Source organism: Scyliorhinus torazame, chromosome 9 (assembly GCF_047496885.1).
Source record: "Scyliorhinus torazame isolate Kashiwa2021f chromosome 9, sScyTor2.1, whole genome shotgun sequence".
Classification (NCBI taxonomy): Eukaryota; Metazoa; Chordata; class Chondrichthyes; order Carcharhiniformes; family Scyliorhinidae; genus Scyliorhinus; species Scyliorhinus torazame.
The window spans coordinates 248,353,375-248,373,288 of NC_092715.1; the positions used below are offsets into that span (position 1 = coordinate 248,353,375).

At 49.8% G+C, this 19,914-nt stretch overlaps 1 protein-coding gene and 1 long non-coding RNA gene across 3 annotated transcripts in view; one reads left to right on the forward strand and one right to left on the reverse strand.

Annotated features, from left to right (window-relative positions):
* Window positions 1-19,914, forward strand: part of dnah6 (dynein, axonemal, heavy chain 6) — a 522,203-nt gene that overhangs the window by 44,135 nt on the left and 458,154 nt on the right. The window contains exon 3 of the mRNA XM_072517256.1: window positions 775-969. Coding sequence (XP_072373357.1) covers window positions 775-969 — 195 coding nt within the window. The remainder of the gene's footprint in view (window positions 1-774; window positions 970-19,914) is intronic.
* The window catches only part of LOC140429809 (uncharacterized), an 85,715-nt gene that overhangs the window by 8,804 nt on the left and 56,997 nt on the right, over window positions 1-19,914 (reverse strand). For both annotated transcript variants that reach the window (XR_011949209.1, XR_011949210.1), the window contains exon 2: window positions 3,746-3,889. This is a non-coding gene — a long non-coding RNA (uncharacterized lncRNA). The remainder of the gene's footprint in view (window positions 1-3,745; window positions 3,890-19,914) is intronic.

Below are 19,914 nucleotides of genomic sequence, written 5' to 3' on the forward strand. Positions count from 1 at the left end.
TTTGTATTAAGTCCTGCTTTCTGGGACTACATAACCTGGTGGGGGAGTGAGGTAGCTGCAGCTTTGGAATTGGCCTCCGCTGCCTATTCAGGTGGACATAGAAGGTCCCACAGCAATATTGTTAGAAGGTAGAGAGCTTGCTGTGATATATGGGACTGGGTTTAGTAGAAATTGTTTGCTCCTTTTGACTACAAAAGAAAAACAAATACACACCAAGAGAGGGTGGCACTGCTACCTCTTGGCGTCAGCAATCTGGGTTCAATTCCACCCTTGGGTGACTGTCTGTGTGATGTTTGCACTTTCTCCCGTGTCTACGTGGGTTTCTTCCGGGTGCTCCGGTTTCCTCCCACAGTCCAAAGATATGCTGGTTAGGTGGATTGGCCACACTAAATTACCCCTTAGAGTCCAGGGATGTACAGGTTAGGTTGGGTTACAGGGATAGGGCGGGGGTGTGGCCGAGGTAAGGTGCTCTCAGACGGTTGGTGCAGACCCGATGGGCCAAATGGCCTCGTTCTGCACTGTAGAGATTCTTTGATTCTATAATTCTATAAAAATGATTGATTAACGTGAAGTGCTTTGGAGAATGTGAAAGATGAGATTTAAATGCCAAGTTATTTCTGATCGATCAGATATATTGTGCTTTTGAAGATATACGTGTCAATATGATTCCATGCAGTCTACTTCCTTATTTACTGTAGCTGCTTTGACACTGATTTTGTCAGTGCCTATCACACAAGCGAAAACTCCCTAAATGCAATTGTTTTGCAACTACAGCCTATACTCAAGAAGTACCAAGATAAAAAACAGCCAGAATACATCTTTGCAAAGAATAGAGAGCAACTGATCAAATCTGGATGGAAGCCACCCAGTGTACCAACAAAGCGTCCCCGGGCTGACTCTTTAGACTTAACCAGCCAGCCTGTCCAACAACGGCTACCGAAACTCACAACTGACTTACCAAAGAAACAGGTTTGAACAAATTGTTAAAAAAATGTATCTTTTGTTCCATTTTTTCTTCTGATAAATTCATTGATGTAGCTGACCTCAATATTCCTGCTGTCAGCACAGCACTTGTTTTGCGCTTATGTTTCTGAAATGCGGCCTCATGATTTGTCAATAGATGCTGAGGACGGTATATACTTTTCCCAATCATTTGGGAAAACACTAAAACCTTCATTTAGCGCTTCCCTTTTGTCGTGTTGGGTGTTCTGATCTACAAACAGGTCAACACGGCTGGAAATGGTGTAACTATTTTATTAACAACTCAACTGTAATAACATACTGTAAGCTTGGGTACGTGCATTACCAGCTTATCTGTGGACCCTGTCCTATCACTATCTAGGTGAGGCACTCAGCACATGGTGAATGTCTGAGAGGCAGGCTGTGAGCTCTGTGCTCTGAGCTGGCTGCTGCTAGAATGAGCGGGAACTCTGGTGGCCCCTGTCTTTATAGTGCGTGTGCTCTCACTGGTGATCGGCTGTGATGTTGTGTATGCTGGTTGGTCCTACTGTATGTCCATCAGTGTGTGAGTGTGAGTGTGTGTGATTGCACCATGATATTCTGATGTATATCATGACATCCCCCTTTTTCGCAAAGAATATGTGCCGACATGAGAATAAATAAAGTGTAGTGAGTGTGTCTGATCATGTGTGTGCATTATTTACATCAATATGTACATGTGGCTATGCTATATACACGGGAAGGTGCCAGGTGCAGAGGAAAACTATGTTACACCAAGAACGAAACAAATGCTATTAACTAACGATGAAAAACTCTCAAACAGTTTGGCAGAACAAGTCAGTGAGTCCAATAGTGCAAGGTTTATAAATCAAGTCTTTGGGGTGGGCGACGAATTCGGGTTGACCATCTCAAGGGTGGTTCAAGATCCACCGGCTGAGGAATGGGCCGGGCCACGGTTGAGTGAGGAGGAGGCAGGGTATCCGGAAGCTCAACAAAGTCCATGTCAGGGACAACAGGAGGGCGTGGCACCGGTGCAGAATTTTGTAGCGAGCGTGGAGCCACACGAAGGGCACGCCGATTGTGGTGGCGAATGGAGCCATCAGGCAAATGAACCAGAAACGAGCGGGGAGCCACCTGTCTAACAACCTCAGCGGTTGCCGACCAGCCACCCTCCGGAAAATGTATGCGGACATGATCTCCAGGCACCAGGGCAGGAAGATCAGTCGCCCAAGCATCATGAGCCGCCTTGTGCTCCTCACCCTCTTGTTGCATCCGCCGAAGTACCGGAGCATGGTCGATGTCTGGGACGTGAATGGACGGCACAGTGGTCCTGAGGGTGCGACCCATAAGCAGTTGGGCCGGCGATAGGCCCGTGGACAGTGGGGCCGAGCGATAGGCCAGCAAGGCAAGGCAGAAGTCAGATCCTGCATCAGCAGCCTTGCAGAGGAGCCTTTTTACAATGTGGACACCCTTCTCTGCTTTGTCATTTGACTGAGGGTGCAGGGGACTGGACGTCACATGTGCAAAGTTGTATGCACTAGCGAAGGAAGACCATTCCTGACCCACGAAGCAGGGGCCATTGTCTGACATCACGGTGAGCGGAATGCCGTGGCGAGCAAAGGTCTCCTTACAGGCCCGGATAAGTGCAGGCGTATGACCTCAGGATAGCTGGAAAAGTAGTCGATGATGATGATGTAGTCCACGCCCACCTTCGACCAGGGGGACGTGACCAACTCATGGAGCTGAAGGGTCTCACGTGGTTGTGCCGGCTGGAACCGCTGACAGGTGGGGCAGTTGAGCACAGTGTTGGCAATGTGCTCATTTATTCCCCGCCAGTATACAGCCTCTCGGGCCCTCCGTCGGCACTTCTCAACGTGAGATGACTGTTTTGCAGCACTATTTAAGGAACTGATCTAACTCTGTTGTCAAAGTGCATAGAGGAAACCATTAGTTATTGGGTGGACTGCGAGCTGGAATAAGAACAGTTGTTCGGTAGCAATTGATCTGGAGTAGTTTGAGCTATGAAAATGATGCCACATTAATAGAGGCATATATTGACAGAAGAGGAAGTGCCAGAGTGAGACTGAAATACATTTGGATGGTCTGTGCACATTTCTTTTAAAAAGCAAAGCATGCATATTATTTTGCAGCTAATTCCTAAACACTACCGTTTCCTTTCTATTCTACAAAGAGCTAAATACATGCTCTCCACCCACCACCACCTCCTCCCCCCTCCCCCCCCGCCCTACCCCCGCCACACACACACAACACGCCGATGACTTTGAAGATATAAAAATAGGTGGCTCAGTATCACTGGGCTAGAGTGCGGGGAAAATATCTGGCACTGATTGTTCTCATGTATTGACTGTTGCCTGTCCACTTCCCCTTAACTGGACATCAGGTGAACAGGAGCGAGAGCTCTGGCGTATTCTGTCTACTGAGTTGAATAATCCAGTTTTAGAAAGTGGGAACTTTTCCTCGGGTGCCAGAGGAATGCTAGTTTCTGTAAAACACTCCTGTGACGTGGAAGGATGTCTTGCAATTCTGTGGTGCCTTTAACAACTCCAGGATATTCCAAAGCATTTCACAGCCACTTTGTGAAGCGTACTCACTGTTGCAATGTTGGGAAGGCAAATACAGGAGTGTGCACAGCAAGCTCCCACATGTAGACATTAGATATTAGTGTTTGTAATTAATGTTGTTTTGAGGGCTGAATGTTGGCCAGGGCGCCAGGGGCATGCCGCTGATTTAATTCCGATAGCACTTTAGAATTGTTTTCACCCACCTGACGGGGTAGGTGGGCTCTTGGTTGAACGTCTCATGGCGCACCATTCCCACGAGTGTTGTCCTGGATTTGTACTCTGGTCTCCACTGTAGGACTTGTATGCTTGGGCTTGTGACCCGAAGGTAGGAACGTTGTTCGCTGACACTGTAGAAAGCACGTATGCAAGGGTTAGCACTGCTGCCTCACTGCGCCAAGGACCCGGGTTCGATCCCGACCCCGGGTCACTGTCCGTGTGGAGTTAAAAAAAAAAAATTTTTTTACAGTACCCAATTCTTTTTTTTTCCAATTAAGGGACAATTTAGTGTGACCAATCCACCTACCCTGCACATCTTTGGGTTGTGGGGGTGAAACTCACGCAGATACGGGAGAATGTGCAAACTCCACACGGACAGTGACCCAGGGCCAGGATCAAACCCGGGTCCTCGGTGCTGTAGGCAGCAATGCTAACCACTGCGCCACCGTGCCGCCTCCGTCGGTGTGGAGTTTGCAGCTTCTCCCCCGTCTCGGCGTGGCTCTCACCCCCACAACCCAAAGATGTGCAGGGTGAGAGGATTGCACACGCTAAATTGCCCATTAATTGGGGGGGAAAAAAGAATCGGGAACTTTACATTTATTTTTAAAAAGCACTCATGTGCTACCCAGAGGTGTGCAGTTGAAACTTCAACTCTACTGACCATGACCATGCTGAGTTCTGATGTCCTGGGTCAGGCTGAGGGCTCCTTGTGTCCTCTGCACTCTGTGACACTGCTAGTGGTGCACTGCTTGCCTTACGGTTCACTGTGGTACTGCTACTGCAGCTCATGCCAGGCAAGGACAACCCAAGCTGGGGGCAGCTTTTTATGCTGAAGGTCATTTGCCCTTGTTGTTTGACTGTCCTCCCTCTCCCTGCTCGCCAGACTTTCCCAGTGTTTTGTAGCATCTGGGAATGTTTTGAGTGATAGTAATCTGTCCATTTAATTGTGGCGTAAAACGCTGGGAGCAAGGTTTTGGCTAATGTGTTGGGATCATTGGGCTGAAGCCTTATTTGGTGTTTGGAGTCAAAACTACACTGTTTCCACAAAAGGTAAATCCTGTTTCTGCTTTCATTACAGAAAGTGACACGGTCAATTCCATGCCGGCGTGAAGATGTCACTTCCTTTGTTTATTCATAGATCAAATTGTTGTAATTCTGAAACTATTTACAAGAAGCTGTCTTTTGCAGACACAGTTAATGGCCCTATTTCATCCCAATGAGCAAATTAACTACAATTTATACATTCGTTAGATTGCTATTTATTCAGCAAAAGCATTAACATTTTATCGACAACTGTGTTTTTCCCTCAATCTAGTTCAAGTAGTTTTCAAAATTTGTGGTGTTCAATCCCTATGGGTTGCAGGCAAGTCCAGCCATGCAATTGTTAAATGCTCTTCTTGGCCGGCATTCCTCTCTCGAAAATTTGACTTTATAAAAAGATAGATTTTTAAAAAAATATATATTTTATTCACGTTTTTTGGCCAAACATAACAATACGTAGTGTTTCTTTTACACAACAATAAAGCAATATAAATAACCGTGGCCAGTTTTAAACAAATAAATAAGTAATATATAAACAAAAACAAAAAACAAAACTAAATGGCAACTGCCTTGTCCAAAATAAATACTCTCCAAAAATACAGTCCAGCAATCCAATATACAATTACATATACCAAATACCTATAAATATACAATAACATCCCTGAGAGTCCGTCCGATTCCTCCCCCCCCCCACCCCCTCCCCCCTGGGTTGCTGCTGTTATCTACTTCTTTTCCATTCCCTCTATCTTTCTGTGAGCTAGTCGACGAACGGTTGCCACCGCCTGGTGAACCCCTGAGCCGAACCCCTTAACACGAACTTAATCCGTTCTAACTTTATGAACCCTGCCATATCGTTTATCCAGGTCTCCACCCCCGGGGGTTTGGCTTCCTTCCACATTAACAATATCCTGCGCCGGGCTACAAGGGACGCAAAGGCCAACACGTCAGCCTCTCTCGCCTCCTGCACTCCCGGCTCTTCTGCAACCCCAAATATAGCCAACCCCCAGCTTGGTTCGACCCGGACCCCCACCACCTTCGAAAGCACCTTTGCCACCCCCACCCAAAACCCCTGTAGTGCCGGGCATGACCAGAACATGTGGGTGTGATTCGCTGGGCCTCTCGAGCATCTCGCACACCTATCCTCTACCCCAAAAAATTTACTAAGCCGTGCTCCAGTCATATGCGCCCTGTGTAGCACCTTAAATTGTATCAGACTTAGCCTGGCACACGAGGACAATGAGTTTACCCTACTTAGGGCATCAGCCCACAGCCCCTCCTCAATTTCCTCCCCCAGTTCTTCTTCCCATTTCCCTTTCAGCTCATCTACCATGATCTCGCCCTCGTCCCTCATCTCCCTGTATATGTCCGCCACCTTACCGTCTCCCACCCATGTCTCTGAGATCACTCTATCCTGCACTTCCTGCATCGGGAGCTGCGGGAATTCCCTCACCTGTTGCCTCGCAAAAGCTCTCAATTGCATATACCGAAATGCATTCCCTTGGGGCAACCCATATTTCTCCGTCAGCGCTCCCAGACTCGCAAACGTCCCATCTACAAATAGATCTCTTAATTGTACTACCCCAGCTCTTTGCCATGCTCCAAATCCCCCATCCATTCTCCCCGGAACGAACCTATGATTGTTTCTTATCGGGGACCGCACCGAAGCTCCCGTCCCTCCCCTATGTCGTCTCCACTGCCCCCAAATTCTCAATGTAGCCATCACCACCGGACTTGTGGTGAATTTCTTTGGTGAGAACGGCAACGGCGCCGTCACCATTGCTTGCAGGCTAGTCCCCCTGCAGGACGCCCTCTCCAATCTCTTCCACGCCACTTCCTCCCCTTCTCCCATCCACTTACACACCATTGAAACATTGGCGGCCCAGTAGTACTCACTTAGGCTCGGTAGTGCCAGCTCCCCCCTGTCCCTACTACACTGTAAGAATCCCCGCCTCACTCTCAGGGTCTTCCCAGCCCACACAAAACTCATAATGCTCTTCTCAATTCTTTTGAAAAAAGCCTTCGCGATCACCACCGGGAGGCACTGGAACACAAAAAGGAATCTCGGGAGGACCACCATTTTAACCGCCTGCACCCTACCTGCCAACGACAGGGACACCATGCCCCATCTCTTGAAATCCTCCTCCATCTGTTCCACCAACCGTGTTAAATTAAGCCTGTGTAATGTACCCCAATTCTTGGCTATCTGGATCCCCAGGTACCGGAAGTCCCTTGTTACCTTTCTCAACGGTAAATCCTCTATCTCTCTGCTCTGCCCCCCCGGATGCACCACAAATAGCTCACTTTTCCCCATGTTCAATTTATACCCTGAAAAATCCCCAAACTCCCCAAGTATCCGCATTATCTCTGGCATCCCCTCCGCCGGGTCCGCCACATATAGCAACAAATCATCCGCATACAGAGACACCCGGTGTTCTTCTCCCCCCCTAAGTACTCCCCTCCACTTCCTGGAACCGCTCAGTGCCATGGCCAGGGGTTCAATCGCCAATGCAAACAATAACGGGGACAGAGGGCATCCCTGCCTCGTCCCTCTATGGAGCCGAAAATAGTCAGACCCCCATCCATTCGTGACCACGCTCGCCATCGGGGCTCTATACAGCAACTGTACCCACCTGATATACCCGACCCCAAAGCCAAATCTCCTCAACACCTCCCACAAATAATCCCACTCCACTCTATCAAATGCTTTCTCGGCATCCATCGCCACCACTATCTCCGCTTCCCACTCTGGTGGGGGCATCATCATTACCCCTAGCAGCCTCCGTATATTTGTATTTAGCTGTCTCCCCTTCACAAACCCAGTTTGGTCCTCATGGACCACCCCCGGGACACAATCCTCTATCCTCATTGCCATTATCTTGGCCAGAATCTTAGCATCCACATTCAGGAGGGAAATCGGTCTGTATGACCCGCATTGCAGCGGGTCTTTTTCCTTCTTTAGGAGGAGCGATATCGTTGCCTCTGACATAGTCGGGGGCAGCTGCCCCCTTTCCCTCGCCTCATTAAAGGGTCTCATCAGTAGCGGGGCCAGCAAGTCCAAATATTTCTTATAGAATTCAACTGGGAATCCGTCTGGTCCCGGGGCCTTCCCCGCCTGCATTCTTCCAATCCCTTTCACTACTTCCTCCGTCTCAATCTGTGCTCCCAGCCCCACTCTCTCCTGTTCCTCCACCTTAGGAAATTCCAGCTGATCCAGAAAGCACATCATTCTCTCCTTCCCAACCGGGGGCTGCGCTTCATATAATCTTTCATAAAATGCCTTGAACACTCCATTCACTCTCTCCGCTCCCCGCTCCATCTCTCCCTCCTCATCTCTCACCCCCCCTATCTCCCTCGCTGCTCCCCTTTTCCTCAGTTGGTGGGCCAACAACCTGCTCGCCTTCTCCCCATATTCGTACTGTACACCCTGTGCCTTCCTCCATTGTGCCTCTGCCTTACCCGTAGTCAACAAGTCAAATTCTATATGTAGCCTTTGCCTTTCCCTGTATAGTCCCTCCTCCGGTGCCTCCGTGTATTGTCTGTCCACCCTCAGCAGTTCTTTCAACAACCGCTCCCTTTCCCTACCCTCCTGCTTTCCTTTATGTGCCCTAATAGATATCAGCTCCCCTCTAACCACTGCCTTCAGTGCCTCCCAGACCACTCCCACCTGTACCTCCCCATTATCATTAATTTCCAAGTACCTTTCAATACACCCCCTCACCCTTAAACAACCCCCCTCATCTGCCAATAATCCCATGTCCATTCTCCAGGGTGGAAGCTGTTGTTTTTCTTCCCCTATCTCCAGGTCTACCCAGTGTGGAGCATGATCTGAGATGGCTATAGCCGTGTACTCCGTCCCCGTCACCTTTGGGATCAGTGCCATTCCCAAAACAAAAAAATCTATTCGTGAAAATACTTTATGTACATAGGAGAAAAACGAAAACTCCTTACTCCTAGGTCTACTAAATCTCCAGGGATCTACTCCTCCCATCTGCACCATAAAATCCTTAAGCACCCTAGCTGCAGCCGGCCTCCTTCCGGTCCTGGACCTCGATCTGTCCAGCCCTGGGTCCAGCACCGTATTAAAGTCTCCACCCATTACCAACTTCCCCACTTCTAGGTCCGGGATTCGTCCTAACATACGCCTCATAAAATTGGCATCATCCCAGTTCGGGGCATACACGTTCACTAATACCACCGCCTCCCCTTGCAGTTTGCCACTCACCATCACGTATCTGCCCCCACTATCCGCCACTATAGTCTTTGCCTCAAACATAACCCGCTTCCCCACTAGTATGGCCACCCCCCTGTTTTTTGCATCTAGCCCCGAATGAAACACCTGCCCCACCCATCCTTTGCGAAGTCTAACCTGGTCTGTCAGCTTCAGATGCGTCTCCTGAATCATAACCACATCTGCCTTAAGTTTCTTTAGGTGTGCGAGTACCCGTGCCCTCTTAATCGGCCCGTTCAGCCCTCTCACATTCCACGTGATCAACCGGGTTGGGGGGCTCTTTACCCCCCCCCCCCCCCCCCCCCCCTTGACGACTAGCCATTTCCTTTTTCAATCCAGCTCCTCACCCGGTTCCCACGTAGCTGTATCCCCCCCAGGCGGCTCCCCCCCCGCCCCGACCCCTCCCTCCCATACCAGCTCCCCCTTCTCCCCAGCAGCAGCAACCCAGTTAACCCCCCCCCCCCGCTAGATCCCAAGCTAGCGTAATTGCACCCCCCATGTTGCTCCCAGAAGTCAGCAAACTCTGGCCGACCTCGGCTTCCCCCCGTGACCTCAGCTCACACTGTGCAAGGCCCCCTCCTTCCTGCTTCCCTGTTCCCGCCATGATTACCATAGCGCGGGAACAAAGCCCGCGCTTCCCCTTTTGGCCCCGGCCCCAATGGCCGGCGCCCACAGCTCCTCATTCTCCCTCACCCCCTCCCCCACGACATGGGGAAGAGAGAGAAGTTACAGGGTCACAGGTTTAACAATCTGGGAAGTCCTCGCTTCCCCCTTTTCCCCCCTTCATCCCACAAATTCACCCCCCCATTTTTGTCCCAAACGTTCTTTTTCTGGCCCGCTCACTCCAGCTTCTCCTCGACAATAAATGTCCACGCCTCGTCTGCCATTTCGAAATAGTGGTGTTTCTCTAGATGTGTGACCCACAGTCTTGCCGGTTGCAACATTCCGAATTTGACCTTCCTTTTATGCAACACCGCCTTGGCCCGATTAAAGCTTGCCCTCCTTCTCGCCACCTCCGCACGCCAATCTTGATACACGCGGATCACCGCATTCTCCCACCTACTGTTCCGAGTTTTCTTGGCCCATCTGAGGACCATCTCTCTGTCCTTGTATCGGAGAAATCTCACAACTATTGCTCGAGGAATTTCTCCAGCCCTCGGTCTTCGCGCCATAACCCGATAGGTACCCTCCACCTCCAGCGAACCCGTCGGGGCCTCCGATCCCATTAACGAATGCAGCATCGTGCTCACATATGCCCCGACGTCCGCCCCTCCTGCACCTTCGGGAAGACCAAGAATCCTTAAGTTCTTCCTCCTCGCATTATTCTCCAGCACCTCCAGCCTTTCCACACATCTTTTGTGTTGTGCCTCGTGGATCTCCGTTTTCACCACCAGGCCCTGTATGTCGTCCTCATTTTCAGCAGCCTTTGCCTTCACGACCCGAAGCTCCTGTTCCTGGGTCTTTTGCTCCTCCTTTAGCCCCTCAATCGCTTGTAATATCGGGGCCAACAGCTCCTTCTTCATCTCCTTTTTGAGTTCATCTACGCAACGCCGCAGGAACTCTTGTTGGCCAGGGCCCCATATTAAACTGCCTCCTTCCGACGCCATCTTGCTTTGTGCCTGCCTTCCTGGCCGCTGCTCTTGAGGATCCACCGCAATCCGGCTACTTTCCTCTCTTTTTTCCATCCGTGTCCAGGGGGGATTCCCTTCTGGATTACCGCACAGTGTTATTTGCCGTTAAAATTGCCGATGGGCCTCCTATTAAGAGCCCAGAAGTCCGTTCCACTGGGAGCTGCCGAAACGTGCGACTTAGCTGGTCATCGCCGCACCCGGAAACTCTATAAAAAAAAAGATAGATGAACTGACCATCCCGTTGCCATGTGTGGGATCTTGCGTTGGGAGAAATGGCTGCCAATTCACGTCCATGACTGTGGATAAATCAAAAGGTCCCAGGTTAGGGGCTGGTCTAGCACACTGGGCTAAATCACTGGCTTTTAATGCAGATCAAGGTAGGCCAGCAGCACGGTTCAATTCCCGTACCAGCCTCCCCGAACAGGTGCCGGAATGTGGTGACTAGGGGCTTTTCACAGTAACTTCATTTGAAGCCTACTTGTGACTATAAGCGATTTTAATTTCATGTCCGTCGACTTGGCCAACGAACCGCTCTGGGTCGGAGGGAGTGTCGACTGCCCTGGACAGAGCGTCTGCTATGATGAGGTCCTTACCCGGGGTGTATACAAGTTGGAAGTCGTACCTCCGGAGTTTGAGCAGAATGCGCTGGAGGCGAGGGGTCATGTCATTAAGGTCCTTTTGGATGATGCCAACCAGCGGGCGATGGTCGGTCTCCACAGTGAACTGGGGAAGGCCATACACATAGTCGTGGAACTTGTCAACGCCAGTCAACAGGCCTAGGCACTCCTTCTCAATTTGCGCATAGCGCTGCTCTGTGGGGGTCATGGCACATGACGCATAGGCGACAGGGGCCCATGATGAGGCGTCATCTCGTTGCAGGAGGACCGCCCCAATGCCGGATTGGCTGGCGTCAGTCGAGATCTTCGTCTCCCTTGCAGGATCGAAGAACGCCAGTACCGGGGCGGTGGTAAGCTTGACCTTGAGCTCCTCCCATTCACGCTGGTGGGTGGGAAGCCACTGGAATTCAGTTGTCTTCCTGACAAGGTGCCGGGAGCTGTGGTGTGGGAAGCGAGGTTAGGGATGAATTTTCCTAGGAAGTTGACCATTCCTAGGAAGCGTAGCACCGCCTTCTTGTCTGTCGGTTTCTGCATAATCGTGATGGCTGCCACCTTGACGGCATCCGGCCGCACACCCAACCGGGAGATGTGGTTCCCCAAGAACTTGAGCTCAGTTTGGCCAAAAGAACATTTGGCCCTGTTAAGGTGCAGGCCCTGGTCCCGTATCCGTTGAAAGACGCGTTGGAGGCGACTGATATGCTCCTGCGGTGTGGTAGACCAAATAATGATATCGTCCACATAGACGCGCACGCCTTCGATGCCCTCCATCATCTGTTCCATGATGCAATGGAAAACTTCAGAGGCCGATATGATTCCAAATGGCATTCTATTGTAGCAGTATCTGCCAAATGGAGTGTTGAAGGTACACAGCTTCCTGCTGGACTGATCCAATTGAACCTGCCAGAAGCCCTTTTGAGGCATCAAGCTTGGTGAATATTTTTGCCCGAGCCATCTCGCACGTGATCTCCTCACGTTTGGGTATAGGGTAATGTTCCCTCATTATATTGCGATTTAAGTCTTTTGGGTCAATACAGATCTGGAGCTCGCCGGAAGGCTTCTTGTCGCACACCATGGAGCTTACCCATGCAGTTGGCTCCGTCACCTGGGAAAGCACTCCTTGGTCCTGAAGGTCCTGCAGCTGCTGCTTGAGGCAGTCCTTCAGAGGTGCTGGGACTCTGCGCGATGCATGAACTATCGGGATGGCATCCTGTTTGAGCAGGATTTTGTATGTGTAGGGCAGTGTACCCATGCCCTCGAAAGCATCCCGGTTGTGAGAGAGTATTGAGTTTAGTTGCGCCCTGAATTCCGCATCTTGGAAGTCAGATGTGCCTTCTGGAGAGAGAGAGTGTACTCGCTGAACGAGTTGGAGGAGTTTGCACGCCTGTGCGCCTAGCAGAGAGTTCTTTTAAGAGCCCACAATCTCGAAGGGTAGGATGGCTTTACGCGAGTTGTGCGTCACTTCGAGTTGGCACGACCCCGTGGCGGGGATGACGTTTCCATTATAGTCGACCAGTTGACAGATGGATGGAAGAAGTGCTGGCTTGACCCTCAGGGTTTGAAGTGCTGACCATGCGAGGAGATTTGCAGAAGCACCCATGTCCAGGCGGAACATGATCTGGGATCGGTTGACCGTCAGAGTGGCACACCACTCGTCGTCCGGATCAATGCTGTGCACCGACAGCGGCTGGTGCGTTCGACTCGGGGACAGCTTGTTCTTGTTGAGGACAGCAATGCGGAAAGGCTCCCTGTCCTCAGTGTCACTGGTCTGTATGATGTCAGGATCGGACTCGGTGAACGTGGGTAGAATTGCCCGAACATTTCTGCGAGGCTGGTTAAACTGTTGCGAGTTGGCAGGCTGAGGTGCTCGACAGCAGGCAGCATAGTGGCCAAGCCTGCCACAGCGTAGGCATTGTCGTGCTTTGGTCGGACATTGCCGCTTTAAATGGGTGGAGCCACAGTTGCCGCATGTCATGATGTCAGTGCGTTCGTTGCGCCACTGCGCATGCGCGGTGCGGTCTTGCGTAGTGCGCGCCGGCGCATCGCGTTCCTCCGTGTCAACGTCCACTCTTTTGGAGCGTACAAGCGCGGGAGGCCTCGGAAAGCGCGCGAAACGGCCGCCCTCCTCTGGGCCGCGGGCCGGGAGGTACTTGATCATCTGGACCCGCTCCGCCTCGTGGGGCCCCTGCCGCGCCATTTCAGCCACCTGGATGTGTGAGTACTGGCTGGTGGCGTTCTCATGCAGGACGCAGGTCTCGATGGTCATCGCTTGATTTGCTTGATTTTAAGGAACTGCTGGCGCAGGGTGTCCGACATGACCCCGAAAACTATCTGGTCGCGTATCATGGAGTCAGAGGTGGGCGCATAGCCGCAGGACTGCGCAAGGATGCGGAGGTGCGTTAAATAAGACTGGAAAGGCTCGTCCTTACCCTGCAGGCGCTGCTGGAACAGGTACCTTTCGAATCTTTCGTTAACTTCAATGCTGAAGTGTTCATCAACTTTTAGGAGCACCGTCTTGTATTTGGTTTTGTCCTCGCCGTCCGCGAATGTAGGGGAGATAAAGATGTGGATGGCGTGTTGCCCTGCCGTGGAGAGAAGAAGGGCAATCTTCCTGGTGTCCAATGCATTCTCCCTGTCTGTGGGCTCTAGGAAGACCTGGAAGCGCTGTTTAAAAAGCTTCCAATTCACCCCGAGATTGCCAGCGATGCGCAGCGGCGGCGGCGGGTTGATGTTCTCCATGCTGCAGGATGGCGGATTGCTGATAAGTTGCAGGTCGGTCTCACAGGGGCTAGTATGCGTCCACTCCTGGAACCATGTCGTGTTGGGTGTTCTGGTCTACAAACAGGTCAACACGGCTGGAGATAGTGTAACTCTATTTTATTAACAACTCAACTGTAATAACTGTTTAGCTTGGGTACATGCATTACCAGCTTATCTGTGGACCCTGTCCTATCACTATCTAGGTGAGGCACTCAGCACATGGTGAATGTCTGAGAGGCAGGCTGTGAGCTCTGTGCTCTGAGCTGGCTGCTGCTAGAATGAGCGGGAACTCTGGTGTCCCCTGTCTTTATAGTGCGTGTGCTCTCACTGGTGATTGCCTGCGATGTCGTGTATGCTGGTTGGTCCTACTGTATGTCCATCAGTCTGTCAGTGTGTGTGTGATTGCACCATGATATGCTGATGTATACCATGACACCTTTTGCATAACTCTCCTTGCGAACTGGGTAGAATAATAATTGAATCTACAGTTGCCCTCATTCCATGCTTCAGTGCATTGCACAGTTCTGAGAGAAAGTATATTTTTGACCTTATCCCACAGTAGTTTGTGGTTGAGTAAAGGAAAATCAAATGTCTAAATGATTGGGCCTTCAGAAGCAAATAATTTTACTATTTTACGTCCTAATCATTTCCCGATGAGGCACAAATCTCTGAATGCTTGAAGAAACGCAAATTTTTACATTGGGATAATCTGATTTAAAATGATATTTTCACTGCATAATTCACTCTTTTGAATGTATGTTTTGGGGGATTCCTATGCCAAAAACATCAGTTTAAGGAGCAAATGTAACTGGTAAATACTGAAATCACTTCAGTGCATCATCATTTTGCATCATTGGTCAGTGTTTTAGCACAGAATGTGGAATAAGCAAAATGTTAGGTAAAAGGTGAAGGGACTGGAATTTCTCTGGGCAGAACAAACCACAATTTGTAGTTATCCATCAGAAATCATTTGAGAACATTACTCTCTGGCAAGTCATGCATCTATAAAATGGAAATATGACACAAAGCAAAGGCAAAAACAGCTGATGAGAAGTTTATTTGAAGGAGGAAAACCAAAGTAACAGCAACTACATAAACTATGGGATTAGAAAATTCATTCTGGAAACTCCTGTTCACACATTAAGTGTAATGTATTTTATTGTGAACTTTGATGCACCCAAATTCCCCATTCTAAGCTGAAAAGGCATTCATCCAGTACAGGCTTGTCCAACCTGTTCGTGCGAGGGGCCACACTTAACCTTTTTTTTCCTCAGTCAAGGGATCAGCTGATTTTGTATAAATAAGCTTTGGCACAACATTAAACATGAATTTCAACAACATTTTTATATGCAAAGAAACAACTTGCTGAGTAAAAATAAAGCAGTGTCAAAGCTATAAATTAATAATTTAAAATTATTAGTAATTCATAAAGGTGCGAGGGTCAAATTCTGTTTTTCTGGTCTCAGTTTCAGGGTTCTTACACACCCTCACCCACTGTGTGAGTTGGTGTGAGTGTGTTGGGATGAGGGTGAGTGAGAATTCTGAGACTAGGTGTGAGCCAGACTCTCACTATTGCTCACACACACACTCCCATTCTCTCTTGCTCACACACACACAGTCTCTTGCTCATGCATATGGCCCCAGTCTGTCGCTCGCACACGCCCACACTCTCTCGCTCGCACACGCTCACACTCTCTCGCTCGCACACGCCCACACTCTCTCGCTCGCACACGCCCACACTCTCTCGCTCGCACACGCCCACAGTCTCTCACTCGCACACGCCCACAGTCTCTCACTCGCACATGCCCACAGTCTCTCACTCGCACACGCCCACACTCTCTCACTCGCACACGCCCACACTCTCTCACTCGCACACACCCACAGTCTCTCACTCGCACACGCCCACACACTCTCGCTCGCACATGCCCACAGTCTCTCGTTCGCACACGCCCACAGTCTCTCACTTGCACACGCCCACACACTCTCGCTCGCAAACGCCCACAGTCTCTCGCTCGCACATGCCCACAGTCTCTCACTCGCACACGCCACAGTGTCTCGCTCGCACACGCCCGCACTCTTGCTCGCACACGCCCATAATCTCTCTCTCGCACACGCCCATACTCTCTTGCTCGCACACACACAAACTCTCTCTCGCTGGCACATGCCCAGACTCGCTCACACATGCCCACACTCTCTCCTTGCACATGCCCACACTCTCTTGCTTGCACACGCCCACGCTCTCTCGCTCGCACATGCCCCCACTCTCTCACACGTTCACACTCTCTCTCGCACACGCCCACACACTCTCGATCGCACACGTTCACACTCTCTCGCTTGCACACACCCACACTCTCTAGCTTGCACGCACACACTTGCTCACACACACACTCGCTCACATACAAACAATTTCTCGCTCACACACTCTCGTGGTCACACTCATGCTCACACACACTCTCGTGCTCACACACACACTCTCATGCTCACACACACTCTCGCGCTCACACACACTCACGCTCACACACACTCTCGCACTCACACAATCCCGCGCTCAAACAGTCACTCACATACACACACAAACACATTCTCTCGCTCGCACACAGGCACACTCTTGCTTATGATCGCTCACCCACACAACACTTGCTCACACACACAACGCTCACTCACATACACACACACAATGCTCGCTCACACACACAGCTTGCGCACACACCCTTGCTAACAAATACTCGCTTGCACACACTCTTTCACGCACACTCTTGCTCGCACACTCTTGCTCGTGCACACTCTTGCTCGCGCACACTCTTGCTCGTGCACACTCTTGCTCGCGCACACTCTTGCTCGTGCACATTCTCGCTCATGGACACTCTCACTCGTGCACACTCTCGCTCACGCACACACAGCTCGCTCAGGCACAGCTCACTCATGAACACAGCTCGCTCACCCACACACAGCTCGTGATCGCTCACATACACAATGCTCACTCACACACACAACGTTCGCTCACACACATAATGCTTGCTCACCCACACACAGCTCGCTCACCCATGCACATTCGCGCTCACACACACACTCGCTCACACACACACTGACACAATTTTTTGCTCACACACACATATCTTGCGCTGACACACACACTCCCTCATGCTCACACACACTCTCTCACGCTCATAAACACTCTCTCACGCTCACGCTTTTGCTAACACTGTTGGGGAGGTTTTAAACTAATGTGGAGGGGGATGGGAACCAGATTAGGAAGTCAGAGGTCAGTAAAGAGGCAGCAACTAAAGCCAGTAAGGTACTAGATAATAAACTCAATGTGACTAAGGGGAAGAGTAGACAGGGAAGAGATGATGAACACAAAGGGACAGGTGGACTGAGGTGCATGTGTTTCAATGCGAGAAGTGTAGCAGGTAAGGCAGATGAACTTAGGGCTTGGATTAGTACCTGGGAATATGATGTTATTGGTATTACTGAGACTTGGTTGAGGGAAGGGCAAGACTGGCAACTAAATATCTCAGGGTATAGATGCTTCAGGAGGGGTAGAGAGGGAGGTAAAAGGGGTGGAGGAGTTGCATTACTGGTCAGAGGTGATATCACAGCTGTGATTAAGGAGGATTCGAGCACTGAGGCAATATGGGTAGAGCTAAGAAATAGGAAGGGTGCAGTAACATTGTTGGGACTTTACTACAGGCCTCCCAAAAGCGAGCGTGAGGTAGAGATACAAATATATAGACAGATTATAGAAAAATGTAGGAGCAATAGGGTGGTCATGATGGGAGATTTTAACTTCCCCAACATTGAATGGGACTCATGTAGTGTTGGAGGCGTAGATGGAGCAGAATTTGTAAGGAGCATCCAGGAGAGTTTTTTAGAGCAGTATGTAAATAGTCCAACACGGGAAGGGGCCATACTGGACCTGGTATTGGGGAATGATCCTGGCCAGGTGGTTGAAGTTTCAGTCGGTGATTACTTTGGGAATAGCGATCACAATTCCCTAAGTTTTAATACACAGGGACAAAGACGAGAGTGGTCCTAAAGGAACAGTGCTAAATTGGGGAAAGGCCAAGTGTAACAAAATTCAGCAGGAGCTTGGGAATGTGGATTGGGGGCAGCTGTTTAAGGGTAAATCCACATTTGAAATGTGGGAGTCTTTTAAGGAAAGGTTGATTCGAGTGCAGGACAGACATGTCCCTGTGAAAATGAGGGATAGAAATGGCAAGATTAGGGAACCATGGATGACGGGTGGAATTATGAGACTTGCTAAGATGAAAAAGGAAGCATACATAAGATCTAGGTGACTTAAAACTGATGAAGCTTTGGAGGAATATCTGGAAAGTAGGACAAATCTCAAAAACGCAATTAAGAGGGCTAAAAGGGGTCATGAAATATCTTTGGCTAACAGGGTTAAGGAAAATCCCAAAGCCTTTTATTCGTATATAAGGAGCAAGAGAGTAACTAGAGAAAGGATTGGCCCACTCAAAGACAAAAGAGGGAATTTATGCGTGGAGTCAGAGGAAATGGGTGAGATTCTTAATGAGTACTTTGCATCGGTATTCACCAAGGAGAGGGACATGACGGATGTTGAGGCTAGGGATGGATGTTTAAATACTCTAGGTCAAGTCGGCATAAGGAAGGGGGAAGTTTTGGGTATTCTAAAAGGCATTAAGGTGGACAGGTCCCCAGGGCCGGATGGGATCTATCCCAGGTTACTGAGGGAAGCGAGGGACGAAATAGCTGGGGCCTTAACAGATATCTTTGCAGCATCCTTGAGCACGGGTGAGGTCCTGGAGGACTGGAGAATTTCTAATGTTGTCCCTTTGTTTAAGAAGGGTAGCAGGGATAATCCAGGGACGTATAGACCTGTGAGCTTGACGTCAGTGGTAGGCAAACTGTTGGAGAAGATACTGAGGGATAGGATCTATTCACATTTGGAAGAAAATAGACTCATCAGTGATAGGCAGCATGGTTTTGTGCAGGGAAGGTCATGTCTTACAAACCTAATAGAATTCTTTGAGGAAGTGACAAAGTAAATTGATGAGGGAAGGGCTGCAGATGTCATATACATGGACTTCAGTAAGGCGTTTGATAAAGTTTCCCATGGCAGGTTGATGGAAAAAGTGAAGTCGTATGGGTTTCAGGGTGTACTAGCTAGATGGATAAAGAACTGGCTGGGCAACAGGAGACAGAGAGTGGTGGTGGAAGGGAGTGTCTCAAAATGGGGAAAGGTGACTAGTGGTGTTTCACAGGGATCCGTGCTCGGACCACTGTTGTTTGTGATATACATAAATGATCGGGACAAAGGTATAGGTGGTCCGATTAGCAAGTTTGCAGATGATACTAAGATTGGTGGAGTTGCAGATAGCGAGGAGGACTGTCAGAGAATACAGCAAAATATAAATAGATTGGAGAGTTGGGCAGAGAAATGGCAGATGGAGTTCAATACAGGCAAATGCGAGGTGATGCATTTTGGAAGATCTAATTCAAGAGCGGACTATACAGTCAATGGAAGAGTCCTGGGGAAAATTGATGTACAGAGAGATCTGGGAGTTCAGGTCCATTGTACCCTGAAGGTGGCAACGCAGGTCGATAGAGTGGTCAAGAAGGCATACATCATGCCACATTTGGAATACTGCGTGCAGTTCTGGTCGCCACATTACCAGAAGGATGTGCATGCTTTAGAGAGGGTGCAGAGGAGGTTCACCAGGATGTTGCCTGGTATGGAGGGTGCTAGCTATGAAGAAAGGTTGAGTAGATTAGGATTGTTTTCGTTGGAAAGACGGAGGTTGAGGGGGGATCTGATTGAGGTCTACAAAATTACGAGAGGTATGGACAGGGTGGATGGCAACAAGCTTTTTCCAAGAGTGGGGGTGTCAATTACAAGG